This window comes from Pyrgilauda ruficollis, unplaced genomic scaffold (genome assembly GCF_017590135.1).
Source record: "Pyrgilauda ruficollis isolate IOZ18807 unplaced genomic scaffold, ASM1759013v1 scaffold96, whole genome shotgun sequence".
Classification (NCBI taxonomy): domain Eukaryota; kingdom Metazoa; phylum Chordata; class Aves; order Passeriformes; family Passeridae; genus Pyrgilauda; species Pyrgilauda ruficollis.
Window position 1 is genome coordinate 125,094 of NW_024531710.1, and position 27,605 is coordinate 152,698.

A 27,605-nucleotide genomic window follows, 5' to 3' on the forward strand; every position below is an offset into this window, starting at 1 on the left:
GGAAGCAGCGGAGCGTGTCCCGGGAGAAAACACACCCGCAGGGCTCGGCCTGCGCTGCTTTCCTCAGGGATTTCGGCAATAAAACCTCCGCGGTTTGTCCTGGCTGGTTTGTCCTGTGAGCCCCGCCTGTGTCGCTGTCACCCGGGGCCTCCCGCTTGTCCCCGCGGTGCTCGCACCCCCGCTCTGCGCCGGGTTTTTGGGCAAGGAAAGGGATTTTGGGCGGCCAAACTGGAATTCTGGCTCCCTGCGCCCGCTGCCACCCATTCCAGGGTGGGAATTCTTGAGCGTCACCTTCGTGCGCTGCTCCCGAGCCTCTTTCCCGGGATTTTGGAGCTTTGGGGTCCCACCGGTGGAGCTGGGAGTGGGAAGAGCTCCGAGTCCGTGCGCTGCACCCAAAAATTCCCCCCGGGCTCTGGGCTCCTCGGCGTTCCCACCCCACGGGGCTGCCAAAATTCCCGCTCCCGGCTCGGGAATGGCCCGTTCCCGACTCCTGCCTCCTCCCTTCCCGCACGTCGCGGGCGCCAGCGGGAATTCTGTGCCAAGGAGGGATGGAGGCAGGGAAAGGTTTCGCTTTCGGCTGCCAAACCTCGCCCCCGTGAGGAGCGGGGACGGTCGGGTCCCCTCAGTGCCACCCCCGTGTCCCCAGCGCTGTGCGTCACTGCAGTCCCGAGGTGCAGCTCATTCACCCATCCCGAAATATTTCCCCGGCAGGAGCACCGGGAATAGCCGGGCACGGACCGGGACGAGCCCCGAGCCGGTTCTGCCTTTCTGCCGGGCCCGCTTTGCTGGAGGCTTCGTTCGCTCCTGCCTCTTTTAGCACCTTCCAAAGTCCTGAATTCCCGTTCCTCGCCTCCCCCCAGCCCCAGCCCAGCCCTTTTTCCCTCACAGCACCGACCACCAGCTCGCTTTTCCCAAAAATCCCTAGCATCCCAGGCAGGAGGAGCGGGGATGGCTCCACACCACGAACCCCGCCGCTATTCCCTCCCCTCCCTGCCCAGGGCTGCTGCTCACTCCCTCCTTTGGGATTTCCAGCGGGAATTTGCTGCTGGCCCGAAACAGGAGCAGCAAACCCGGGGCTGGAGAGAGCAGGACATGGAAAAGGTCAAGGGAGATCCCGGCCCCATCATTCCCAGTGAGAACCGCGGCGCTCTCCTGCCTTTCTTCCACTCTTTATTCCAACCATCCGCTTTGGTTACAGGTCTGAAAGGGTTGGGGGGATTTTTTTTTGGTAGCTGTTGTGGTGGGTTTTTAAAATTTTCCTCTCCTGTGATCCGCCCCCGCCTGCTGTAATATTATAAAATCCTACAAGACAGAAACGAGCAGTCGATATAATAAATATCTGTTAGTCCACAAAGTTAAAGTGCTTTGAGAAGGGCTGTGAGAAGCTCTGTCCTGGGCTGGGCATGGGGAACATCTCGGGGATGTAGTGCAGTAGGAAGCTCTGGCCCGCTGCCCGCGGCCCCTCGGGCTCTCCCGAGCCGGGACAGGCATTGGAAGCACGGCAGGGGTGTCCCCTGGGTGTCCCCGCCCAGGGCCGGGCCGCTCCGGGCTGGGCAAGGTTGGGACAAGGAGCGGGATCCCCCTTTGCAGGGAGAAAATCCCGATTTTCACAGTTTAGTCTCGCTCCGAGACCTCCGAAAGCGCGGGGGAAGCGAAGCCCGGGCCTGCCCCGGGGGACAGGGACAGAGGCGGGGACAGGCGCAGCCCCCCCGCTGCCCTGAGATCCGCGGCCGCTTTCCCTGAGGACGCCCGGGACAGGGTGGCAGCGGGCTGGGCCCCGCTGCGATGCCCCTCAGCTGCCTGCAGAGGATTTGTGCGTCTCCAGCGTCTCCCCAGCGCCCCCCGCTCCGCTCCGGGCTCTGCTCCCACCTCCCCTTTCCCGTCCCCACGCCCCAAATCCAGTCACCTTCCGAGGCTTTTCCATGCAAATTCCCACGCGGCGGCGCCGATTCCCGACCTCCCTCCCACACCAAAAAACAACGAACCGAGCCCCCCTCAGGCCTCCGAGCCCTCCGGAGCAGGAGGGGACTCGCCGGGGGTGTCCCAGCCGCTGCCAACCCCAACATCACCCCCCAAAACCTCGGGAGGCAGCGGCCCCCGCCGGCATCCCGCAGTCCGGAGGCCGAGGGCCGGCTCCTCCTCCTCCTCCTCATCTTCATCACATGCAAGGAGCGGCCTCGCCCTGAGCATCAGCGCATGCATGGCTGGCCAGCGGGGCCGCCACCGTGTCACACCCTCCTCCCGCGGCTCCGCCAGCGAGGCCGGCCGTGAGGAAGGCGAGCGGCTCAAGGTCCACGGAGCCGCAGAAACCACCGCGGCAGCGGGCAGGGCGAGCGGGACGGCGTCAGTGGAAGAGCTCGGCCAGGGCCACCACGAGCAGCAGCTGGAGCCACGAGGCCAGCGTGGCCGGAGCGCGGCCGCGCTGCCACAGGAAGCGCTGGCGGTCCAGCAGGCGCTCCTTGACCAGCGCCTGGCGGAAGCCGTCCTCCTCGGACACGCAGACGTAGTGGCCGTAGTGCTCGCGCCGGACGCTGGGGATGAAGTGGAAGCAGTCGTGCTGCGGGTGCGAGGTGTTGCAGCTCTTGATGAGCACGTCCTCGTGGTACCAGTTGTAGGTGGCATAGTGGGACTCGATGGAGCAGTTGAGGTAGTAGCGGGACAGGGGCATCACCGAGATGTTCCGGAAGTCGTCTGCGGGGACACGGGGGTGAGGCTGAGTTAGTTGGGAGCAGTCTGGGTTTTAGTGGGGCGGAGGAAGACTCAGAGGTGGCTTCTGAGAGAGAACTCCTTGAAACTTCTGGTCTGCCCTGTTATTCCTGCTCCCATGTCTCTGCCCGAGAGCCCCTTAATTTCAAAATTATATTAATAATTTGGAGGGATGGGGTTTTCCATTTTCCATTTCAGGGGAGGCTCCTGCCTTCCTTAGCAGACACCTGTCTTTCAAACCAAGACAGACGACCTGTCCAGACTCATCAAAACCCATCCAAATCCCTCCGAACCCATCAAAACTCATTCAAACCTGTCCAAACCCATCCAAACCAACCCAAACCCATCCAAACCTATCCACTCATCCAAACCCTCCCAAACACATCCAAACTCGTCCAAACACAACCAAATCCACCCAAATCCTTCCAAACCCAACTAGACTAATCCAAATCCCTCCAAACCCATCCAAACCCATCCAAACCCATCCAAAGCCTGGAAAATCCAACAATTCCTTCCCCAGCTACCACATCTCCATGTACCTTCCTTGACATCACCCCTCTGGCAGCTTCCTCGCCATGAGTCCAAGTTCAGGTTCTGGAGCACATCCCTGGGGGATGGGAATGGAAATAAGCACCAAGAGAATTTTGGGAAGCGGCAGTTCAGGGATGTGTATCCCCCACATCAGTGGGATGAGCGGGAATCTCCCCCTCCCATCCCAATTTCAGAAGGTTGGAGATGACCAATGTGAGACCCAGCAGCAAGGAGAGGGGATGGGTGCCCAAAACCCTTCAAGGGACGGACGGATCCACACAGAGCACTCCAAACTTTCAAGGAGAGGGGTTGGGTGCTGAAAACCCTTCAAGGGAGGGATGGATCTGCGCAGAGTACCCCAAACTTTTGGGGAGAGGGATTGGGTGCTGAAAACCCTTCAAGGGACAGATGGATCCGTACAGAGCACCCCAAACTTTCAGGGACAGGGGCTGGGTGCCCAAAACTCTTCAAGAGAGGAATGGATCCACACAGAGCACTCACAGTTTTGGGAAAATGTGTTTGGGTGCCCAAAACCCTTCAAGGGAGGTATGGATCCATGCAGAGCACCCCAAACTCTTGGGGAGATGGACTGGGTGCCCAAAACCCTTCAAGGGACAGATGGATCCGTACAGAGCACCCCAAACTCTTGGGGAGAGGGATTGGGTGCCCAAAACCATCCAAGGGAGGGAGGGATCTATGGAGACAACCCCAAAGTTTCGGGGAGAAGAGTTGGGTGCCCAAAACCCTTCAAGGGAGGGATGGATCCACACAGAGCACCCCAAACCTTCATGAACAGCGCATCCACCCCAAAGCCACTCGCGCACTCAGCCCAGGAGGGGAATGCAGGGGGTGTGGGTGTTTTTCAGGTGGGATTGGGGTGGGAGTGGCCCCCACGCACCGGCTGAGGGCCAGCGAGAGGCAGGAGCCGTTGGCCCAGCCGCAGTAGGGGTCCCTGGCCAGCACGCAGCTGTGGCAGTTGTTGCGGTAGGCGCCGCACATGTCCATGGGCAGCTCCAGGACGCGGCTGCTGGAGCCCACGTAGAGCACGGCCTGCCGGAGGAGAGCACAGGAACTGTCATTCCGTGTCCCAGGGAAGGTCAGGAAGGAGCTGGAGCTGTTGGAGGGAGGCCAAGGAGATGCTCCAAGGGTGGACCCCCTCTGGAGCCAGGCTGGGAGAGCTGGGGGTGCTCACCTGGACAAGAGGAGGCTCCAGGGAGAGCTCAAAGCCCCTGCCAGGACCTAAAGGGGTTCCAGGAGAGCTAGAGAGGGAATTTGGAGGGACAGGACACAGGGAATGGCTTCCCACTGCCAGAGCGCAGAGATGGACGGGATATTAGGAGTTGGGAATTGTTCCCTGGCAGGGTGGGGAGGGGCTGAGATGGAATTCCCAGAGCAGCTGTGGCTGCCCCTGGATCCCTGGAAGTGCCCAAGGCCAGGGTGGCCACTGGGGCTTGGAGCAGCCTGGGATAGTGGAAGGTGGGACTGGATGATCATTAAAGGTCATAGGGTGATCATTAAAGTGATCATTGAAGGTCATAGGGTCATCATAGGATAGTCATTAAAGGTCCCTTCCAACCCAAATAGTTCCATTATTTCACTCCCAGACCCTGGGGCTGGCACTGACCCATCCATGCCTCACCCACCCCATTCTCCCACCCCCAGAGCAGGGACCCACCCTGGCGTGGTCCAGGATCATGGTCTGGATGGGATCCTTGTTGGGGAACACCTGGATCTCCACGATGTTCTGCACCCCATCTGGCAGCTCCACCACCTTGTGGATGGACCCCTTGTCTGGGGAGAGAGAGGGCACAGACCTGGTGAGGCACCCTGAGAGTGGTGACGGTGCCAGGAGGTGCCTGCCTGCACCCGACACCCAGCGAGGGCAGGAGCAGCACCCCGAGGGAACTGGGCTGGGAATCCTCGTGCTTCCCCCTTCCCAAAGGGATCCCTTCTCCCCGCTCAGCCAGGGGGAGGGGAAGCCCAGCTCGTGCAGGACCCCCTAGGTGACTCCACGTCCATCCCACAGCCCTTCCTGTTGGATCAGGCTGCCCAGGGGGACCCTGCTGGGCATTGGCTGCATTTACACCCAGGATCCTGCAAATCCTCCATTGCTCTGTCCCTCTGTCTCTCTGTTTCACCCTATTTCAACTCTATTGCTCTGTTTCTCTCTCTATTTCTTTGTTTCTCTCTAACTCTGTTTCTCTGTTCCTGTATTTCTCTGTTTCTCTCCATTTATTGCTCTGTTTCTCTTTCTATTTCTCTGTTTCTCTTTAACTGTGTTTCTGTTTCTCTCTCTCTTGCTCTGTTTCTCTATTTCTGTATTTCTCAGTTTCTCTCTAACTGTCTCTATTTCCCTGTTTCTAACTCTCTTGCTCAGTTTCTCTTTATTTCTCTCTATTTCTCTCTAACTGTAAAATCCCAAACCCATCACTCGTGGGCCCCAATCCAACCCCAGCCACCCACCGAGAGCCGGCTGCACCTTCTCCATCACAAAACCAGGAATTTAAACCCCTGCAGGTCCCTCCACGAGTGCCAGAGAACATATCCCACGGATGGGAGGGACCAGGACAGCTCGGGAAGCACCAAAAAACGACAGAGCTGCTCTTTGGGGAAGGATTTCTGCCCCCCAGCACGAACCGTGCCCGCCTCCCCCGTGCCTGGGACGCTGCCCAGAGCCCACACAGCCAGCCTGGCAGCGATCAGCTGTTCCCGAAATTTGGCAGCTCGCTACTGCCTGACGAGCATATGCCAGGCTGGGAACGCAGCCCTGCCCGCGGGGAACGTCCCCTGGCTCTGTCCCCGCACCTGTGGCCAGGTAGAGGACGTTGTAGCGCTGCCCGTCGCCCGCGGCCACCTCGTGCACGCCGATTTTCTGGTAGCGGTGCTTGTTGTGGAACAGGGGGCTCCTGGAGGGGGACAGCGGCTCCACCCGCTCCTCCACCTCGGGGTGGCTGTCCGCGATCTTGAAGGTCTCGCTCGGCGTGTGCTGCCCCGAGGGGACGCACTGCGGCAGAGGGGACAGAAGGGGACAAAGGGGACCAGAGTCAGAGGTGGGTGGAGCGCTGAGGACGGCGGGGGAAGGGGACAGCTCTGCCCCGCGGGTGTTGTCACTGTGCCTGTGCCAGGTGCCCTCTGAGATCCTCTGTCCCCGTGCTTTCCATGAAGGGATCGGACCTTTTCCAGCCTCCCTCCGTTCCCAGCTCCTCCCTCGCTCCGTGTCCCCTCCCCGGGCCTCCCGCGGGGCGGCTCCTGTCCCTCCCTCACCTGGCCAGGCTTGACCTCCGGGGTGGGGCCGTTGTAGCCTTTGAGCCGCGATGTCCTGAACACGTTGTCGATGTCCCCGAAGGAGTAGACGCAGACGGCAGAGCTTCCCCTGAGGGGACAACGACAGGGTCAGGGGAGACACTGGGCTGTGCCCATCGCCGTGCTCACTCCAGCTGTTTTCCAGAGGGAAAAGAGGGCTGGAAGGGAGGATTTGGGCCAGGGCCCCTCACCAGGTGTTGGTGAAGAGCCCATAGACCTTGGAGCGCCGCCAGTCGCCCGCAGGGACGAAGAAGACGTCCTGCAGCCAGTTGAAGTTGCCCTTGGTGACAGGGTCCACGCAGATCAGGGTGGCCTTGAGGAACGTGGTCCACTTGGAGGCTGAGAGGGAGCTGGTTCCTCCCCTGTCCTCCTGGGGGCAGGGACAGCGAGGAGGGAGTCAGGATTTGGGGGAAACACCCCAAAATGCCCATCCTGATGGGGAACCATGGGATGCTGCACAATCCTGTTCCTGCCATCCCAGTGAGACAGAGCGGGGAATTCCCTCCCCTACGAGGCCGAAGGACGAGGCAGTGCCCCACTCAGAGGGGCCAAACCAAGACTGGGTAAGCCCAGGGGAGCTGGCACGTCCCCTGTCCCCCCTGGAGCTGTCCTGGCTGCCACTCCAGCCTGTCCCCAAGGTACCTTACACAGCTGGGCCACCCGCGAGATGTTCCGGGGCGCCTCGGGGCTCTTGTCCGGGTTGTCCTCGCGGAAGAAGTAATAAATCTTGTCCTGGTGAGGCTCCTCATGCCTCAGCGTGGTGGCTTTGACAAACTGAGGGTCTGGGGAGGCAAGGGACAGAGCTTGGACCTGATTTCATCTGGGGAGCCAGCAGTGGGGACAGGGCAGGGAGTGGGACACGGCTGTGTCCCAGGGAAAGGACAAATCTCAGCCCAGGCTGCCCCTCCTTGGGAAGGCTGAGCTAGAACTGAGATGAGACTGAGCTCAAGAATAAAGCAGGGATTTATTACAAGGATCTCCTCAATGGATCCACCTTGGGCAGCACAAAAGCCCAGCCAGGGCTACACCCAAGATGAACCAAAATGGTCACAAAGATGGACAACCAAGGTCTCTCACTTTTATAAGTTCTGCTCCATTTGCATATTGCAGTTAATTGTCCAATTACAGTTTTAGATTATGAAATCCCATCCTTTTTGTTTTTCTCTCTTCATTCCACTGTTGTTTATGCCCTTGGGGCTGAGATCTGGATCATTTCTCCTTGGTGCCCAGCTAGAGCAGGAATTGTTTTGTCTCCCTGCTCTGTGCAGAGAGTTCCCCATCCCCTAACATGATGCCCAGACCCACACACTAAATCTGAAAAGTATAAAAGCTAAAGCTGAGGCACCAGTGCCACCTTCCCAGTGCCTCCTGCCTGACTTCATGGACTCATTCCCTGCAGGGAACAACTCCCTGGAGCCTGGGGAAGCCTTGGCAGCCACAGAACCCCAAGTCCCTCCTGGCTCTGGGAGCTGTTGTGGGAAGGAAGGCTCCCTCAGGAGGAGGATTCCATGCTGTGTGTTGGGAAAACCCCGTAACACCATTCCTATTAATGCACCACTGGGTCGCTCTGAGCATCCTGAGCTGCTGTTTCCATGGCAGGGAATCTCCAGGGATCAGAGCCCTGCTGTTCCCAGGGCAGGGAATGTCCCAGGATCATCCTGGCAGCCCTGGGGCTCTCAGGTCTGGTTTGGTTTCCTCCTCCCTGTTTTATCCCGCTGCCATTTTAGTTTTGTTTTTTGTCTCAATAATACTTTCCGGGAAGCCACCACAGCAGCCACCACAACCCCACAGAACTGGAGCAGGGTCCTTTCCCCATGTCCCCTCCCTGTCCCTGCCCCGGGTCTGGCCCTGGCTGTGGTTTGCCCAGGGCCCCTGCCCACACTGGAAGTTGCCCAATGCTGTGGGGCAGCTGCCGGGCATTTTGCACAACCCAATTTCCTTCCACCCTGCAGGAGGGACTCGCCAGCCTCATTTCCCCATGCCCCAAGGACAGGGAAGTCACTTTTGTGCTGGTTTGGGACAGGGGTCAGGGGAAGCAGACAGCTGGCTCCCTCCTGGCGGGCACTGAGGGCACCCGATGTGTCGGATTAAGCTTAGGGGGCACAGCTGCACCACAAACTGGAGTTTGTGTACACAGCATGGTGGAGAGCAACTCTTAACTGTGGATCACCCTCAGCACAAAATTCCATTGCCAAAGAACCAAGATTTTCCAATTCTTGAGGTTCAGAAGGTGCTTTAAGAAGATCAGGGACCTAATGACACCAATTAGTTATGGGATTGGTCTCGATGGCAGCCTCACGCCAATAATTGCCACCATTGGGTATTGGCCACTCCTTGGCTGGCACTGGCACATCAAACAGGTCACAAAGGGTTTGTTTGGGATCAAATTGGTCAAACATTTGGTGTCTGAGCCTGCAGACTTGGCTACAGCAACCCAAACACTCCTTTTTGGTGGATCTACAGCTGTATCTGCACTGTGAAAGCAAGCAAAGCAAAACCAACGAGTTTTGCTTAATCCGACACTGATGAGCCCCCACAAGAAGCTCTGGAGCTTCTCCTGCCCCCTGCCAGTTATGGGGGGGCAGAGTCCAGTGGGGATCCCCCCAGTGGGAATGTCCCCCTGCCGGGATTGTCCCCACCGTGGGAATGTCCTCACTCACTCTGCATCACAGTGTCGCTGGTGTAGAGCTCTCCCCCACCCCTCACACGGCGGAATCGAGGGATCTTCCCATTCTGCTGGCTCTTCTTGATGGTGGAGTAGATGTCTTGGCCTGTGGGACAGAAGGGAGTGGGAAGAGGATGAGAGAAAGCAGCCAGGACTTCCTGGGCATCACAGGGATGGTGGGTATGGAACAGGAATCCCAGTCCTGACACCCAGTTCTTGAAGGGTGACAGGGACAGATTCTTGGAAGGATCCTCACCTGTCCCCACAGCAGGCCTGGAGCAGTGGGATCACTGCAGACCCTCCTTCCAAGGTCCATCCCAACCCAAAGCATTCCTGATTCAGGTCCCTCCTTCCCAGGTCCCTCCTGACCCAAAGCATTCCCAAAGCATTCCTGATTCAGGTCCCTCCTTCCCAGGTCCCTCCCCACCCAAAGCATTCCTGATTCAGCCCTCCTGACCTAAGGCATTCCTGATTTCCAGTGTTCCTCCCAAACAGAGCCCCCATCCCACGCCCCTGTGGGAATCTCCAACCTCTGTCCCAAAGGGATGTGCATTTCCATGCAAAAAAATGAGGAGAGCCAAAGGGACAAAGCCCTTGGAGCAGCCTCAGGGAGTTGCTGTTTGTCCCAGGAAGGCTTCAAGCACAACAAAACCACGGGAAAAAAGGAAAATGGGAAAATATCCCACTTACCATCAACAACGACGAGGGTGTTGGAGTCAGGGGTGAAGGGAGCGATCCCTCTCCCATCCCAAGGCGAGCTCTCCTTCCTCTGTGTCTGGGGAAGGGCAAAAGGGATCCTGAGTGGGGTCAGGCCAGGTTTTCCTCACCCAGGATGGGGGAAGGGTCCGTACCACGTTCCAGCAGGTGGGAGCGCAGGCGCCGGTCCCGCACACCAAGAGCCCGTCCCCATACTGCTCCACCAGGGTCAGGTAATTCCGGCTGTCCTCCTGCCAGGGGAGAGGAGCCTGGCAATGGCACAGAGCCCCCAGCACCACACCAGTTCCCAGATCCTTCCTGGGTTTTCCCAGATCTCCTTGTCCAGAGGGAGCTGATGAGGAGCTCACACAGCTCCTTCAACCAAATACTCCAGCCCTCCCCATCCCACTGTTCCGTCTTCAACCCAAATCCTCCCCATCCCACTGTTCCCTCTTCAACACTAATCCTCCCCATCCCATTATTCCTTCAACCCAAATCCTCCCCATCCTACTGTTCCCTCCTCAACCCAAATCCTCCAGCCCCTGCCACCCCACTGTTCCCTCACAGGTGGGACCTACCAGATTCCCAGAGGACACGCACTGGCCTTCATTTTTCACCGGGAACTCTTCCTAGGATAAGAGAGGGAAACATTTCCATTCCTGCTCTCCCAATGCCACCAGGCGTGGGCTCAGTGCACCACAAGGTCACCAAAACCCACGAGGTGTCCTTGTCCCCCACCCCTGGTGCCTGAAATCCCGCAGGAAGGCCGGGCTGGATGCCAGTGACAGAATCTGAGCATTGCTGCTCTCAATTCGGAAAGGATCCCTGGCTGGAAATATCCAGGGTGGATCCAGAAAGGATCCCTGACTTAAAAAATCCAGGGTGGATCCAGAAAGGATCACTGTCTGGAAATATTTGGGATGGATCCAGAAAGGGTCTAAAGCTGGAAACATCCAGAATGGATCCAAAAAGGATCCCCAGGCTGGAAACATTTGGGATGGATCCAGAAAGGATCCTTGGCTGGATACATCCATGGTGGATCCAGAAAAAATACCCTGAAAACTGACAGCCAGGATGGATCCAGAAAGGATCCCTGGATGGGAACATCCAGGATGCATCCAGAAAGGATCCCCAACAGGAAATATCCAGGATAGATCCAGAAAGGATCCCTGGCTGGAAATACCTGGGATGGATCCACAAAGGATCCCTGGTTAGGAAGATCCAGCATGGATCCAGAAAAGATCCCCAGCTGGAAATATCCAGCATGGATCCAGAAAGGACCCCAGCCTGGAAATGTCCAGGATGAATCCAGGAAAGACCACTGGCTGGAAACACCCTCTGTGCGGAGAAGTGAGAACCTTGAAGGGATCCCACCCAAGGTAAAACCCACCCGTGGACAACATGGGAGATTTAACCCTAATCCTAACCCTAACCCTAAACCTAACCCTCATGCTAGCCCCAAACCTAACCCCAACCCCAGCTCTAACCCTGACACATTCTTTCCTGCTGGGATTTCGTTCCCTGGCAGGATGGAGCTGGCTGGGCAGAGACCAGGCTCATCCAGGCCCAGAATTGTGGCCAGGAGATGGATCCCGGAGACTTTTTGTGTGGTTTTGCTGCCAAACCCGTTAGCGGAGCCTCCTCACCGTGTAGTTCTCACGCGTTGCAAAGTCGTAGTAGTAGAGCCTCCCCTCGCCCCCGACGTAGATGGAGGAGGTGTTTTCCTGGTGGAAGAACACCGGGAACCTCTCCCTCCGTGGGAACACATATTCCTTGGCACCTGGGAAGGGCACACACCTCAGGGAGCTGCTCGGGGGGCACCCGCAGATCCCATTCCTGCCCGTGCCCTTGTCCATCCTTCAGGAGGAAAGGAAGAACCTGCCCAGGAGGATGGACAGGGTGTGGATCTCCAGAAGGATGGACAGGGTTTGGATCTCCAGGAGGATGGACAGGGTTTGGATCTCCAGGAGGATGGACAGGGTGTGGATCCCAGGCCAGACAGGAGAAACATTCACCCAAAGCCACCACCCCCAGGTTCGGTGTCCCAGACAGGAACAAAAAGTGGCAGCCAGCCCTCAGATGTCCCAGCTGGCAGCAGATCCGTCTGTCTGCCCCTCTGCCCTTCCTCTTTCACATCCCACCTTCTCCAGCCCCCCTTCCCTACAAACCCGCTCCATTCCTGCTGTGTGTCCAGCTGGGCTGGGCGAGGCCGGCCCTGCTCCTCCCCTGGGATCCCAAAAACCAAGGTGTTCCCGGGGATCGCTCCGGGGCTCAGGGCTGCCCTCTGCCCGGCCCTCCGAGCTCGCCATTCCCGCTTTTCCTTTTCCCAGAGACAGCGGCCTCTGCCCTGGGCAGCACTCCCAGCGCTCGGCCAAAGGCCGGGAGCGCCGCTGGAGCTGGCAGCCGGCACCGCCGGGCAATTAATCAGCGGCGCGTGGCTCTTAATTGCCAGGGCTGGCACTTGGCACTGCCCAGCCCGGCTCTCTCTCTGCCCCGCTCAGCAGAGGCACCCCGGAGGTCACCGGGGCGCTGAATTCCCGCTGGGTGTGGGGGGTTATTCCCACCTCCTGCGGGTCCCTCATCCCTTAAAACAAGCAGAGTTTTCCCAGCAGGGCTGGGGAAGCTGCCAGAACCGCCCAGGTTCAATTTGGGGACACAATGAGGGGACAGCTTCCTGTGCTAGTCCCCTGGGACCGTCCCTTCCTGCCCCTGTGCCCTGCCCAGCCTTCCCTGTGCCCAAAGGCTCTGAGAAACCACTGAGCCCGAGCTGGAGAAGCTGGCACAGAACCTTCCAGGCTGATTCTGCAGCCAGCAGAGGCACAATCCCCTTCACACCCTCTCTCTTCCCAAAAACCCCACTCAAGTGCCGTGACCCCATCACCAACATGCCTCGAGGGGGTCTGCCCAGACCTCACCAAACTTTACTGGGTTTGAAACCCCAGCCCCTAAATCGCTGCTAACCCAGGCAAATCTCCAAGTTTTGAGTCTGAGCTCCAAACTCAGCTCCTCCTCCTCCTCTCCCACACTTCTCTCCTGCTGCCCTGAGGCTCCTCTGGGGGCTCTTCCTGAGCTCCCCGAGCCCTGCCGAGCTGCGAGCAGAAAACAAAGCAGCCCTAAACAATCATTTGGCCGGCGCCGAAGTTGTTGTTTATCCTGCAGCTCCCCGGGGACCGCCGTGAATCAGAGCCGAGAGAGGAAACAGCTCTGCCAGCCTCCAGCGAGCCTGGGCTGGGCTCGGAGCTGGCAACCGAGCCTCCGAGCGCTTCCAGGAGCGGCTGCTGGGATCCCTGTGCCGCTGGGGTCCTGTAGGGCTGGTCCTAAGCCCTGCAGAGCTGGTCCTGAGTCCTGCAGAGCTGGTCCTAAGCCCTGCAGGGCTGGTACTGAGTCCTGTAGGGCTGGTCCTGAATCCTGAAAAACCTGGTTCCAAGTCCTGCTCTGCCTGCAGCAGCTTGGGTTAGGGAAGGGGTTTGGATCTTGGTGGGATGGGGGAACATCCCTGCACCCCAAGCTGTGAGTCTGGGGTTTGATCCCCTTGTCCCCTGGTGGGATGGGGGAATATTCCTGCACCCCAAGCTGTGGGTCTGGGGTTTGAACATCATCAAGAGATGAGGATGAGGAGGCAGAGGGCATCATCTCAGCACCATAAAAGCATGGAATTTTTGGGAAAGGAAGGGACTCTAAAGTTCATCTCATTCCATCCTGTGCCAAGGTAGGGACACCTTCCACTGTGCCAGGGTGCTCCAAGCCCCATCCAGCCTGGCTTGGACACTGCCAGGGACAGGGTCGTGTCCCATTGTGTCCCCAAAGAACGAGACAACTCTCAAAAGCTGCTTTTGACACTGGAAATAAAGGTCGTTGCCCTTGGAGGGCTTGGCCCTGCCATCACCCCTGCTCCCAAATCTATCCCTGGAGCTCCAGGGGACACAGGGCTCATTCCCAGAGCCTGGCTGACCCCTCCGAGCCCCTGTGCCCGGCGTTTGCCGCCAGCCCCGCGGCTCGGGCGGGAATCAATGGCACCACTGTCCCTGGAAATGTCCCCGCTCCGGGGCCTGAATGGGAGAAAGGGCGGCTTTGTGCTCGGCAGAGCTCCGAGCCAGAGGGGAGGGAGCGGGGACATCAAATCAGGGAGAGGGACATCCCGGAGGATGCTGGGGGGAGGGAAGGGAGAGGGGACATCAAATCAGGGAGAGAGACATCCCGGAGGATGCTGGGGGGAGGGAAGGGAGCAGGGATGAGAGCCGGGAGATGCTCCGGATGCAGTGGAGATGTTATAAATTCATATTATAATATTGGCTTTTTTGTAAAAAATTAATGGATTTTATGTGTGGTGTTCAAGTAACTTTGTTGTAAAGATATGAGTGAAAATTCACTTGTGTGAATTCTTGTGTTTTTCACAGAGAGAGGGGAGCAATCCTGCTTTGCATCCAACCTTTGGTGACAGAGCAAGCGGCTCCCTGTGGGACCCAGAGCCCCTTGAGAAGCACCAGAGCATCCCAGAGCATTCTAAAGCATTCCAAAGCATCCTGGAGCATCCTGGAGCATCCCAAAGCGTTCCAGGGCATCCTGGAGCATCCCAAAGGATTCCAGAGCATCCTGGAGCATCCCAAAACATCCCAAAGCATCCCAGAGCATCCCAAAGCATCTGGAAGCATCCCAGAGCATCCTGGAACATTCCAGAGCATCTTGGAGCATCTCAGAGCATCCCAGAGCATCCTGGAGCATTCCAGAGCATCCCGGAGCCGGCTGTTCCCACCCCCGGAGCAGAGGGGCAGCGTGGGCTGCAGCCTCTCCCGCAAACCCCGTCTCAGCCCGCCTGGGGCTGAGTCAGCGCCGCCTTGCCTTCCCTCCCCTCTCCTCTCCTGTCCCGGCTCCAGCATTCCCGGCTGGCAGCGCCTCCCGCAGCCCAGACGCTCCTGAGTCACCGGCTCGCACCGCTACCGGCTCGCACCGCTCCCGGCTCCGGGGAAAAAAAGGAATTTGTGGGATTAAGCTCTTTTCTGACTGCTTCTGATTGCTATGGAGTGATTTATAAATCTGTATTGCCTCACAGGAGACTGAAAATGGAATAAAAGGTTTTAAAACGCCTCCCAGTTGCCCCACCTCGAAGTCAGGAAAGGGTTTAATCCAACGGGAATTCTGTGGGGATGCTGTGCTGGGGCAGAGCAGGGTGGAGGGGATGGTTCCCAAGGGATAAAATCAGGATTTGAAATTAAGCATTTATCTGAAATAAATGGAAGTGGAAGCGGGATGGGAGCAGAACCTGGATTTTGGGAGCTGGGGTGGGCACGAGGCAGATCCTTCATTTCCTGCTCATAAATTCCTGCAAAATGGGAATAACCTTGGAATGTGAGGTGGGAGAGCAGGGTAGGGAGTGTGACTGCTTCCTAAAATTGTCCACTCCTGGAATTGCCCCTTCCCTGGAATTGCCCTTTCTCTGGAATTGCCCCTCCTGAAATTGCCCCCTCATGGAATTGCCCTTTCTCTGGAATTGCCCCCTCATGAAATTGCCCCCTCCTGGAATTCCCTCTCCCTGGAATTCCCTTTCCCTGGAATTGCCCTCTCCTAAAACTGTCCTCTACCTGGAATTTCCCCCTCCTGGAATACCCTGCTCCTGGAATTGCCCCCTCCTGGAATTGCCCTGCTCCTAGAATACCCTGCTCCTGGAATTGCCCCCTTTCTCTGTAATTCCCTGTCCCTGGAATTGCCATCCCCTGGCACTGCCCGCTCCCACACGGCTCCTCGGCTGAGCTGTGCCACCCCGAGCTCTCCTGTCCCTGTCGCAGGATGGGGACAAGCGGCCGAGCCACCAGCACGTGGCAAACCGGGATTGGCACGTGGCAAACCGGGACTGGCACGGGGAAAAGCGGGATTGGCACGGGCACGGTGCCGAGCGCTGGCAGCGCCGCGGAGCAGCCGAGCCCTGCAGCCCAGGCGGTCCCCGGGAAGTGTCGCTGTGACGCGTGGCAGCGCTGTCACTCCCGGTGGCCCCGATGGCACTGCCACCTGCTCCGCTGCCCGCGCAGCCTCCAAACATTCCCCGGCTTGGATTCCTTTCCCCACCGCCGTGACACGTTCCCACCTCGATGACAGCGCGTCCGGCTGGGATCGGCGCTGGAGGCAGCAGGAAACTCTGACGGAAGGGCTGGGAATGTGGGAGTGGCCCTGGATGTCACCTGCGCCGTCATCCCGCCTGAGTCAGGGCGAGCGACCCGGGCTCTCCACAGCGATCCTGCCGCTGGGATAGCAACCGGGAGCGCCTGGATGCGGTGACACCGATCCCTGTCCCGCTCCCAGTCTGGATGTGATGACACCGATCCCTGTCCTGCTTGCGATACAGTGACACCGATCCCTGTCCTGCTCCCAGTCTGAATATGATGTCACCGATCCCTGCCCCGTTGCCAGTCAGGATGTGATGACACCGATCCCTGTCCCATTGCCAGGCAGGATGTGGTGACACCGATCCCTGTCCCGCTCCCACTTCCCACAGGATGAATGACAGCAGCCCAGGTCCCCTTCTCCCGGGAATGTGATTCAGGGCCACTCCCTGAGACACTCGGGACTCCATCCCAGCTCCCAAACTCCGCAGTGCGGCTGGAGTTTCGTCATTCCCTCAGGCCAGGCCGGGCCAGGAGGACAATCCCTGCATTTCCCACCTTCCCAACCTCTCCCAGGGTGAGAGGGACACCCCATAGGGCCGCCAGGGTCCCCTCTGTCCCCAGAGCAGGGCTGGATTCACCACACCGCTGCCTCCCTCCTCCCCGAGCTCCAGCAGGATGCCAGCAAGAAGCCAAGCTGCATTTTCTCTTTCTTTTCTTTTTTTTTAGACATTCTATAAATTCCCAAAATGAGGCATTTCAGGAAGAGGAAATATGTCTCTAAGGAGCTGCTGTGCTAAGTTTTCCTTCCAGCGTGACTTTGCTCAAAGGGAACAAGAGTGACACGAGGGAACAGTGTGACACTGAGGGGGGGGAGGGGGCACAGCGGGGACAGGAGTGTCCCATTCCCATGGGATGAATGCCTCAGGCAGCCTGGTGGGACAGGAGTGTCCCATTCCCATGGGATGGATGGCTCAGGCAGCCTTGGCAGGCTCCTGGGACAGAGCCTGCAGCAAAGGGGTTTTTTATAGGAACAGCCTGACTGTAAATGAGGCATTTCAGAAGTTTTGTGCAGGTTTGCTCCGACCTGCTACAGAAAATTTGAAGGGTTGCGGCTGCGAGGTCCCAGCACGCTGCCACCACCATCCCACACCTCGTGAGAAGTGACACATTTCACATTTTCTGGAGGGGTTTCTGAGAAGGAGGCGAAAGGAGAAACGCAAGAGGCAAGAAACGCGTGGAGGCCACTTCCTCCCTGCTGTCCCCTGTTGTCCCCAGCCTCTGCCGAGGCTGCACCCCAGGAGCAGGGTCCTGCTCCCCCAGAGTCCCCAGGGACACCCCTCTGGAGAAGGAGAGCCTGGAAGGGCTGAGGGATCACCCCAGAGCAGCCCTGTCGTGTTTCAGGTTGCCCCGTGCCCCAACCTGAGTCATTTCTCAAAGGAAGCAGAAGCAGCAGAGCAGAAGTGACAGTGACACCTCCAGGTTTCTGTCCCATCCCCCCAGGAGCTCCCTCCGGGTCCAAATCCCACCCTGGCCCCTTTTTGCTCCCTCCAGGTTTCTATCCCATCCCCCAGAAACTTCCTCGGGGTCCAAACCCCACCCTGGCCCCACTTTTGCCCCCTCCACGCTCCCCTCTCCTGCTCAGCTCGGAGCTGACAGGATAGTGGCCACCTGTCCCTGCTTTCCTGCTCTCCCCTGTTCCTGAAAGGAGCAGGGACCCCCAAAAACTCCTGGGGAAATCAGACAGAAAGCTTCTGGCCGAACAAGTGAGCCATTCCCTGCTTCCCATGGCCGGGGAACTCCCTGCCGCGGCTTTGTGTCCATCCCACCCTGAGGCTGGAACGTGGATCAGCGAGTCCTGGTGGAATTCCCGGTGTTCCAAAGGCAGCCCAGCCTCTCTCGTGCCCCTGGGGCAGGGAAGGGCAGGGCCAGGCTTGCAGCGATGCCTGGGCCGGGCTTTCCCTCAGCCGCATCCCAGGAAGGAGCAGTTAAAAGGTTTTCCAAAGTGCTTTCCCATCAGCCCGGGCTGGGTAAAAGCCCTGACGGGAATTTTGCCGTTCCCTCCATCCTGCAGGAAAGGCTGCGGTTCCCAAAAGCAGGGATTGGGGCTGTGGGCTGCTTTCCTTCCCATTTTCCAGCTGGGGTAAACTCCAGCTGCTCAATCAGAACCAGCATAGGTGGGGAGAGAGGGACTGGGGGGACACACAGCCCGAAAACCCCACTAAGGGGCCGAGGAGCTGGCGGGAAACCCCAAAAGAAGAGATGTGAAAGCAGCCTGAGCCATCTCACACCTCTGTCTCACCCCGAGATCCCGGCAAGGCGCGGCCCCGGGGCTCATCCGGAGTTTCTCATCCCCCCCGAGCCACTCTGGAGATGAGCAGCGATTCATCACCCGCCAACAGAGCTCCGCGTTCTCTCTCTCTCTCTTATCTCATCTCATCTCATCTCTGCCTCCCCAGCCCTTCCGAGCTCCCCTCCGAGGGAAAGGCACGGCCTTGCGGGACCACCAACATCCTCACCCAGCGGGGCTTTCCACTCCAGCTGGGAATTCCTCCATCCCGCTTTTCCCTTGCTCCTTTCCCCCCTGTCCCTGCGTGCCCAGGGTGCCCTGGAGGGATCCCTGCCCTGCCCAGCTTTTCCCGAGCCGGGCAGACAATGGAGCCCGCTTTAGCAGGGATAATCCATCCCACAAAAGCCAGAGATCCCAATGCCCGGCAGGGCCACGCTGCAGAGCACACAAATGCACTTTTTCAGAGGCATGCTCCCGAAAGGAAATATCCTAGCACGTCAACCTTTCCCGAGCTATTTCTGGGAGCTCCTTGAGGGGGAAAAATCCCTTTTGGTTTGGGAACCGAGCTGCTGGGTTTGGTATTGGGATTTGGGATTCCAAAAGCTCTTCTGGGAGCTGTGCTGCTGATATCCCTGCTCCAAGCTGGGGCTGGAATTGATCCCAAACACCCACTCAGCCAGCAACAAAAGAGACCCCTAACCTGCATCCTGCGGGGAACAAGCCCTGGATTCAAAGCCGGGGCTCTGCTCGCCCCACGCTCCGGGAACGCTGGAATTCTCCTTATTAAACATCAAACCCCTGGCTGGCGGGCTCGGCAGCAATTCCATGAATACTAACACGGCCCCACTCTCGCTCCCCCCATAATTATGCAGCACCGGAGCTGCAAGGCGAGGCCGGAGCCTTTGATTCTGTGGATTTGTGCCATCCGGCAGGTCCGGCCTTCCTGGCTGCACCCCACGGCTGCAGGGGCTAAATTTCTAAATTTAGAGCCAGGTTCTGCCGCTCTGCAAAGGCTCCGCTCTGCAGCGCTGGTCCCAGGCTGTGATGATGGAATTTTATCCAACAATGGCACAAGCACTGCTGGATGTTGTGTCAATGCAACAAAGAATGGATTCGGCGGATCCGGAGAGCCCCTCCCAGCCCAGGAAAGTCAAACCCAGGCATTGATTTCCCAGGAAAGGCCTTCCAGGGGGAAAAGTTGCCCCAAGCACCTTCTGCAGCATCCAGCAGCAGAACAACCACTCTCCATCCACTTCCCTATCGCAGCTCCTCACAGCTGGAAAACCCTTCCTGGGCAGGGGTGGGCACAGGGCTGGGCACAGGGGTGGGCAAAGGGCACAGCCACCTTCATGTCCCTAGGGAGGTTCTGAGTGGGAAGATCCAGAGGTTTGATCCCTGTGGAACACAGGTGAGGCCCTTCCCGGTGGGATCAGGAATGGTCCTGCTGTGCTCTTTCCAGTGGGATTGGGAATGATCCCAGTGGGGTTGGGAATGGTCCTGCCATGTCCTTCCCAGAGGGATTGGGAATGACCTCACCATGCCCTTCCCAGTAGCACTGGGAAGGATCCCAGTGGGATCCGGAACAGCCCCACCGTGCCCTTCCCAGAGGGATTAGGGATGGCCCCTCCATGCCTTTCCCAGAGGGATCAGGAAGGATCCCAACGGGATTGAGAATGGCCCCACTGTGCCCTCCTCATTGGGATTAGGAAGCACCCCAATGGGATTCGGAATTGCCTTGCTGTGTCCTTTGCAGAGGCATCAGGAATGGCCCCATGGTGCCCTTCCCAGAGGGATTGGGAAGGATCCCAGTGGGATCAGGAATGGCCCTGCCATGCCCTTCCCAATGGGGTCAGGAAATGGCCCCGCTGTGCCCTTCCCAGAGGGATCAGGAACAGCCCCGCCATGCCCTTCCCAGTGGGGTCAGGAATGGCCCCACTGTGCCCTTCCCAGAGGGATTGGGAAGGATCCCAATGGGGTCAGGAATGGCCCCGCTGTGCCCTTCCCAGAGGGATCAGGAACAGCCCCATCATGCCTTTCCAGCTCCCTCCTGCTGCTGGAGGCTTCCCACACCTGCCGTGCTCTCCATGTGGGTGCCAGCCCTGAGCCATTCCGGGTTTGTGCCCTCCCGGAGCCCTCCCCAGCACCCTCTGTGTGCCCGGGACTCAGACTTCCCATGTGCCTCACGTCCAGCCCTGGCTGCAGCCCCGCATTCCCCAGACTCGGAAAGCCCCGGGGGCAGGAATGTGAAAGCAGACTTCCCAAAACTCGAAATCCCAGCACAGCCGCGGCCGGGGCAGTGCGAGGGCAGGTGTCCGGCTGGGACCGGCCTCGAATTCCTCAAGGAAACTCCCGAAACTCGCCGTGCCCTCTCAGTCCCACCCGCCAGACGGGAATATTTACCCCCAGTGCATAACGAGACGTGGAATCATCGCTGCCCTGACCCAGTGAACAAAGCCTGGGAGGGGACAGGTGACAGACCAGAGCTGTCATTAAGGGCTGTATCACCCAAACCTGACACCTAAATTACACCTCCACATCCTGCTCCCCTGGCACTCCCACGGCGTGCCACTCGGGTGGGGCTGGGCTGGTAGCAAAAGGGTGCCCAGCAGGAGGAACCAGCCCTATTTCTGGAGCAGCCTGGAATAGCCACGGAGCCGGCTGGAACCCATTTCCCCTCCTCGCTCACCTCCCAGCCCGTTTTAGGATGTGAGATTTTCCCTAAAAAGCACCTTGGAGTTAGAGTTATTCCGTGCTCAAGCTTGGGTTTAGTTTGTACTCAAGCACTCGGGTCTAAATTTAGTGTGTCCCATTTAAGGCACCGACTGCATCACCCACAGAACACCTTCCCAGGCCCGTTTTCAGCAGTTCTGTCCCCAAATTGGCTGGTGCAGAGCTGGGAGCTTGGTCAGGAATTGGCATCTGGCTCCCTTTTCCAGCCACAACTTCCATCAGTCGTGCCCTGCCTGTTGTTTTTGTGTCGTGCTCTTGCAACAGGAGGTGCCTGTGATTCACTCCATTTGTTTGGTTTGCTTTTCTTCTTTTTCAATCTGCGCACAGCAAAACATATTTCTTTTTTCTTTTTCTTTTTTTTTTTTCATCCCTAACCAACATTTTCAGCTCCCAGCATCCCCCAACCCTGTGAAAAAGGAGAAAATAGCACTGCTGGGAAAGCGAGCAGCTTTCTCCTGGAAATGGTGATGCTCTGAGAGCTTGGTGGGAAAGTGTCCTACAAAGATGTTTCACACCACGGGACCACAAAAAACCCCAGAGATGCTGTCACCGAGGAGAAAAGCTGCTGCTGGCACCAGAAATCCTTCGTTTGCCACAACAGGAGGAGATGAAGACCTCAAGGATCATCTCATCCCGTGCTCTGCCATGGTCAGGGACACCTCCCACTGTCCCAGGGTGCTCCCAGCCCCAATGTTCGACCTGGCCTTGGGCACTGCCAGGGACCCAGGGGCAGCCACAGCTGCTCTGGGAAATCCATCCCAGCCAGGAATTCCTTCCCAACATCCCATCCATCCCTGCCCTGTGGCAGTAGGAGCCATGCCCTGTGTCCTGCCCCTCCATCCCTGATCCCAAACCCCTCTGCAGCTCTTTCCAGAAGGTTCCAGGGGGACCTAGCCCTGCTGTGCCAGGGCACAGAGAGCTCCCCGCCAGTCCTGCTGACACAGCCCTCCCAGGCAAGGAGGCAGCCAAGCCCAGCAGAGCCCAGGAGCTGTTCCAGGCAGATTCCTGGAACTGCCAATCCAAGTGCCCGCTGTAGCCCGGGGCGGGCTGGAGCCAGCTCACCCCGCTGAGGCAGCCAAGGGTCAAGTGTATAATCCTGCCTTTCCCTCGGGGACCTCCTTATCTCAGCTTCCAGCTCACCTGTTAATGAGCTGGGAATAATTAAACAGCCGGAGCCCAGCCCACCCCGCGGTGGGATGAGTTTTCCTCGGCGCTCTGCACGTGTGGCTGAGCAGGGACGAATTGCTGAGCGTGGCAGCAGCTCCAGCCCAGCCTGCGCTGCAAAGGCCGCGGGCTGCAGCAGCCCCAGGCTCCGTGCCACGCTCAGCGTTTTGCGATGCTCGGTGACTTTCCGGTCAGGAGACAGCGGGGCTGGGCTGTCCCCTCCACTGTCACACTCCCCGGGACACGGGGGAGCCGTGCCGAGCAGCGAAAGCTCCGTGTGGGATGCGGCTGCACCTTTCCTAGAGCATATCCCAACCGGGCAGGGGAAAATCCAGGGAGGCAGGGGAGGATGGGGAGGGAAGGGATGATGGGAACACTCCGTGAGGCTCAGCCCGCAGGAACTCGGAGCCCTCCGCAGGACACGGGGAAGGGCAGCAGCCAGGGACACTCCCGGGTCAGCCTCCAAAGGGAACGGGGTAAAGGCCCTGTCAGCAAAAATGCCTCGAGCAGTGATGTGGAGCTGACCTTTGCTCCGGGCTCCGTGAGAGGAGGGGACCCTGCAGAGCCAGGAGTGCCTGGCAGTGACCACTTGCCCACGGTGACCTGGAGCCGGCCACCTGTGTGGGCTGCAGGGGCCACGGAGCTGCAGAACACTGTGCTCCAAAGTGGTGGGAATTGTTAATGCAGGAGCTCCCAGCGGCAGGACAGGCCCGTGGTGCTCCTTTGTCTGCAGGGGTGAGCTCAGGGTTGTGCCACCTTGGCCTGGGTATGTTTTGTCCCAAATGCCCACGTCCCCTCTACTATTTCTTACTGGGAATTAAGGGCCAAAGTAGCGGGAGCTGCAGGGAGGGCAGGGTCTGGTGGACCCTGGGAGGATCCAGATGTCACCAAACCGGTGAAATTGAGCCTTTTGGTGTCACAGATTCGCCGTGCACGGTGCTGGTGAGGGGATCAAGGCCGAGGGATGGAAAAGCAGCTGCAGCTTTGCCCGATTTCCTGCGCTGCAGGCAGGGAGGGATCGCTCCTGCAGAGAGCCCGGCTCTGCCCAGCCCCAGAATTCCGCACCCTCGCCCTCCTCAGGGCTGGGGCACGTGGAGGTGCCTTTGCCGAGCCGCATCACCTGCTGCCTGTGCGGGGCCGTGGCGTGGAAGAAATTTAATTAGGGGAGAGCTGCCAGCTCCCGCAGAGCCCAGGGCCAGCCCTGCACCACTGCAAAGGCAGCAGCGGGCCCGGAACGCTTCTCCCCACCCCCCAGGAATGGGGGGCCGAGCTGGAAATCAGCACTGCGAGCTGAAAATCAGCCCTGCGGCTCCATCCCCCCCGCACGGCTGGCGAGGGCCGGCTCGGAGCGGGCTGCAGCTGCGGCAGCCACGTGCTGAGCCCGAACGCTGAACATGCTGAGCTTTCAGTGCGCCCGGGCCATGGGAAGTTCAGCGGGGTTTGCGGCCACAGCAGCCCCCAGCCCGTTTCCTCATCCTCCTCCTCCTCGCGCACCCACTGCCCTGCTTCTGGAGGGTAGAGGTGACACCAAGGAGATGTGAAATAGGACACGGCTCGCTCCCATTGCTCCCTGACTGCAATCCCGCTCAGCCCGGGGCCCCGCCGAGTTCTCTGAAATAATTACAGGCACAGATAAGCACCGAGAGTAGCTGAATGCCCTGATTGGTTTCGGTGACAGGTGCTAGCAGCCTTCAGTGCCACCCAGACACGGGTGAGCGACGAGTGACAGCATTGTGCAGGGACACAGGTGGGGATCGGCCACTCCGTCCCTCCCTGTCCCTCAATTTCCAGCCACACCGAACGCCACCGCTGTAGGGAACAGGGGGGATGTCCCCGGAGCAGCAGCTCCCGTCCCCTTTTCCCGCAGCCACCGCCGGTGACGCCATAGCGGAGCAGCCTCCCCTGCCCTGCGTGCCGGTGCCTCTCCCCTTTGTGTGACAAGGTGACAGCAGAGGCCACCCCCGAGCCGCGCACACGGCCAGCACACCCCTCCCCGCTCTGCCAGCCCGGGGAAGGGCACGCAAATGCCAGCGGAGGAGAACAGATGGCACGGAACGAAGCGGGGGAAATGGGCGTTCTCGGAAGTTGCCAGGGAATGGGGAGCAACAGAGGAGCCCTTGTGCTGCAGAGCCCGCCCGGCAAAGCCAACGGGGTCTTTGTTCCAGCCAGCCTGGAGGGGATTCATCCCAAAACTCGGGATGAAACCAGCGCCGACACACCAGGCTCGGAGCCTTGAAAACATTTCTTTGTTCGGGTTCGCCCAGATCCAGTCTGGTTACAAAGTCCTTACGTGCCGTTTGTAAATTTTTTCCCCGAGACCAGCGGTCCTCGGCAAATATTTACTCCCCAAACTCGTCTGCAGCTAGCAGGGCGAGTTCAAGCAGATAAATAAGTGCATTAACTATGTAAATACACACTTCTCCTTTCTGGAGAGCTGCAAGTTAGGAAATGTGTTAGAGCTTTTTGACAGCCTTTAATATAGTCAGCAGATAGGGGAGGAAAAGCTCTTTTCGACAGCCTTTAATATCCCCAGCTCGTAGGAAAATGCTTTTAAACCACTAAAAATATATATATAAAGAAAAAAGAAAGAACGGTCTAAAAAGCCAATTAAAAGCCAGCAGCCTCAGGCCACAGGCGTTTAACGAGAGCCAAAAGCCTCCCCGAGGACACAAAAGAAATAAAAATAGCCCGAGCGCTCAAAGGACGAGCCCCAGGTAGGAAGGAGCCGGCGCGGGGAGCAGCCGCATCCCGAGGGCGAAGCCCGGGACTCACCTTGGGGAGCCGCGATGATCCTGGGGTTCACCTTGGGGCGCCCCGCTGCCCACGCGCCCAGCTGGCCGAGCCACAGGGCCACCAGGAGGGCAACAGGCGACTTCCTCCTGCCCATTCCTAGTCCGGGAGCGAGCCGGGATCGGCGGCCGGGCGGGCTGACAGCTGCATCTCCCCGCGTACAAAAGGCTGCGAGCAGCCGGGCGCAGCCAATGGCGCGGGGAGGGCGGGCCCTGCGCAGGGAAGATGGAGTAAAACACCCCGGCAGCTCGCCTCAACACACCTGAGCTCCGGCACAGCTTTTACCGCGGGCTTTGGGGGCTTTTTTTTGGGTTTTCCTCCTTCTCCTCGGTGAGGGGAAGGTGAGGAGGTCGGTGGCTTTGTCCCCCCGCGGAAAAGCCGCAGCTGGGCCGGGGTTTGCGAAGAACTTCCCGCGGGGGCTGCGGAGGGGAAAGAGAGGTTGGGACGAGTGAGAGGGGAAAGGAAATAGGGCCGAGAATAGGGGCAGAGAGGGGGTGGTGTGACACGGCGGTGTGCCCCGAGCCAGGTGCGGTGACAGGAGTGCAACATCTGGATGGGGAGCGACACAGCTGGATCCAGGAGGAGCGGGATGCAGCAGGGCCAGCAGGGAAGGGCCACTCCTAGGGACACCCGAGTGTCACCACGGGCTCCCCGCGCTGTCACACCCCGAGTACACGTGGCAGGGGAATGACATCCCCGAGTGGATGTCACATTCCGGGAGCCGGCAGGAAGGTGAACCCTGCCCTAGCATCCCGAACCTTCGTGACGCGGCCGCTCCCCCAAAGGACACCCCGCGGGTGGCACGGGCACCTTTTTGTCGCAAAGGTCCCTCCGGGGAGGCCCGGGAGCCTTTGTGGCTGTGGTTAATGAGAGGAGCGGGGCATTCCGAGCACGGAGAGCGAGCCGGGACGTGACCGGAATGGGAGAAACCCACCGGGAAGGAGCCGCAGCTGTGCCCTTTAAAGCGGCGATTGAAGCTCAGCCCCGGCCCCGCTCCGCTCCTGGAGGGACGAGCAGGGGCAGGGCGAGGGGGGCACGCTGAAGGAAGCAAAAATAAATTAATGAGCCGGCTAATGGTGAATTTGAAGGAGCCACAGGGATTTCCCGGCGCTTCTTTGTGTGTGTGGGTTCATCTTTCTTTGGCCACGCAGCTGCCGGGGTAATTACAGGGGTAATTACAGGGGGAAGGCACACACTCGCTTCTGGCCGAGGTGATTCCCAGCTCTGCAGAGTTCTGAGCTCAGCCCGAACTGCCCCGGGGGCAGCTGCAGGTCCCTGTTTGCTCCCTGAGCTGCCAGACCCCGTTATCACTTGGTTTCCAGCAGGAAAAAAGGAGTTTTCTTCCCCAAGAACACTCCTGAAAACAATTTTCTTCCCGAAACACTCCTGAAAAAGGAGGTTTCTTCCCCAAGAACACTCCTGAAAAAGGAGGTTTCTTCCCCAAGAACACTCCTGAAAACAATTTTCTTCCCAAAACACTCCTGAAAAAGGAGGTTTCTTCCCCAAGAACACTTCTGAAAAAGGAGGTTTCAGGACTCAAGCTCCCTCAGGATTTTAGGAGTGTTTGTAGGATCCCAGAGTGGTTTGGGGTGGAAGGGACCTTGGTGTCCAACACCTCCCACTGTCCCAGGGTGCTCCGAGCCCATCCTGGAGCGCTTCCAGCTGCTCTGGGCAGCCTCACAGGGAAGGGTGAGAGCAGCCAGGGGGGAGCCTGGCACACCCCGAGTACACGTGGCAGGGGAATGACATCCCCGAGTGGATGTCACACTCCGGGAGCCGGCAGGAAGGTGAACCCTGCCCTAGCATCCCGAACCTTCGTGACGCGGCCGCTCCCCCAAAGGACACCCCGCGGGTGGCACGGGCACCTTTTTGTCGCAAAGGTCCCTCCGGGGAGGCCCGGGAGCCTTTGTGGCTGTGGTTAATGAGAGGAGCGGGGCATTCCGAGCACGGAGAGCGAGCCGGGACGTGACCGGAATGGGAGAAACCCACCGGGAAGGAGCCGCAGCTGTGCCCTTTAAAGCGGCGATTGAAGCTCAGCCCCGGCCCCGCTCCGCTCCTGGAGGGACGAGCAGGGGCAGGGCGAGGGGGGCACGCTGAAGGAAGCAAAAATAAATTAATGAGCCGGCTAATGGTGAATTTGAAGGAGCCACAGGGATTTCCCGGCGCTTCTTTGTGTGTGTGGGTTCATCTTTCTTTGGCCACGCAGCTGCCGGGGTAATTACAGGGGTAATTACAGGGGGAAGGCACACACTCGCTTCTGGCCGAGGTGATTCCCAGCTCTGCAGAGTTCTGAGCTCAGCCCGAACTGCCCCGGGGGCAGCTGCAGGTCCCTGTTTGCTCCCTGAGCTGCCAGACCCCGTTATCACTTGGTTTCCAGCAGGAAAAAAGGAGTTTTCTTCCCCAAGAACACTCCTGAAAACAATTTTCTTCCCGAAACACTCCTGAAAAAGGAGGTTTCTTCCCCAAGAACACTCCTGAAAAAGGAGGTTTCTTCCCCAAGAACACTCCTGAAAAAGGAGGTTTCTTCCCCAAGAACACTCCTGAAAAAGGAGGTTTCTTCCCCAAGAACACTCCTGAAAAAGGAGGTTTCTTCCCCAAGAACACTCCTGAAAAAGGAGGTTTCTTCCCCAAGAAC

The 27,605-nt window shown here is 58.8% G+C and overlaps 1 protein-coding gene across 1 annotated transcript; it reads right to left on the reverse strand.

Moving 5' to 3' along the window:
• Window positions 1–1,153: 1,153 nt before the first annotated feature.
• SEMA7A (semaphorin 7A (John Milton Hagen blood group)) lies at window positions 1,154–25,138 on the reverse strand. Its single transcript, XM_041489745.1, has 14 exons — window positions 24,953–25,138; window positions 11,548–11,681; window positions 10,480–10,530; window positions 10,057–10,152; window positions 9,896–9,980; window positions 9,201–9,311; window positions 7,183–7,322; window positions 6,732–6,910; window positions 6,502–6,610; window positions 6,043–6,241; window positions 4,913–5,028; window positions 4,136–4,287; window positions 3,246–3,313; window positions 1,154–2,691 (listed from the first exon to the last, which is right to left on the reverse strand). The coding sequence occupies exons 1-14, from the start codon at window positions 25,065–25,067 to the stop codon at window positions 2,345–2,347; spliced, it is 1,902 nt and encodes a 633-aa protein (XP_041345679.1). The 5' UTR covers window positions 25,068–25,138; the 3' UTR covers window positions 1,154–2,344.
• Between the last annotated feature and the right edge of the window lie 2,467 nt (window positions 25,139–27,605).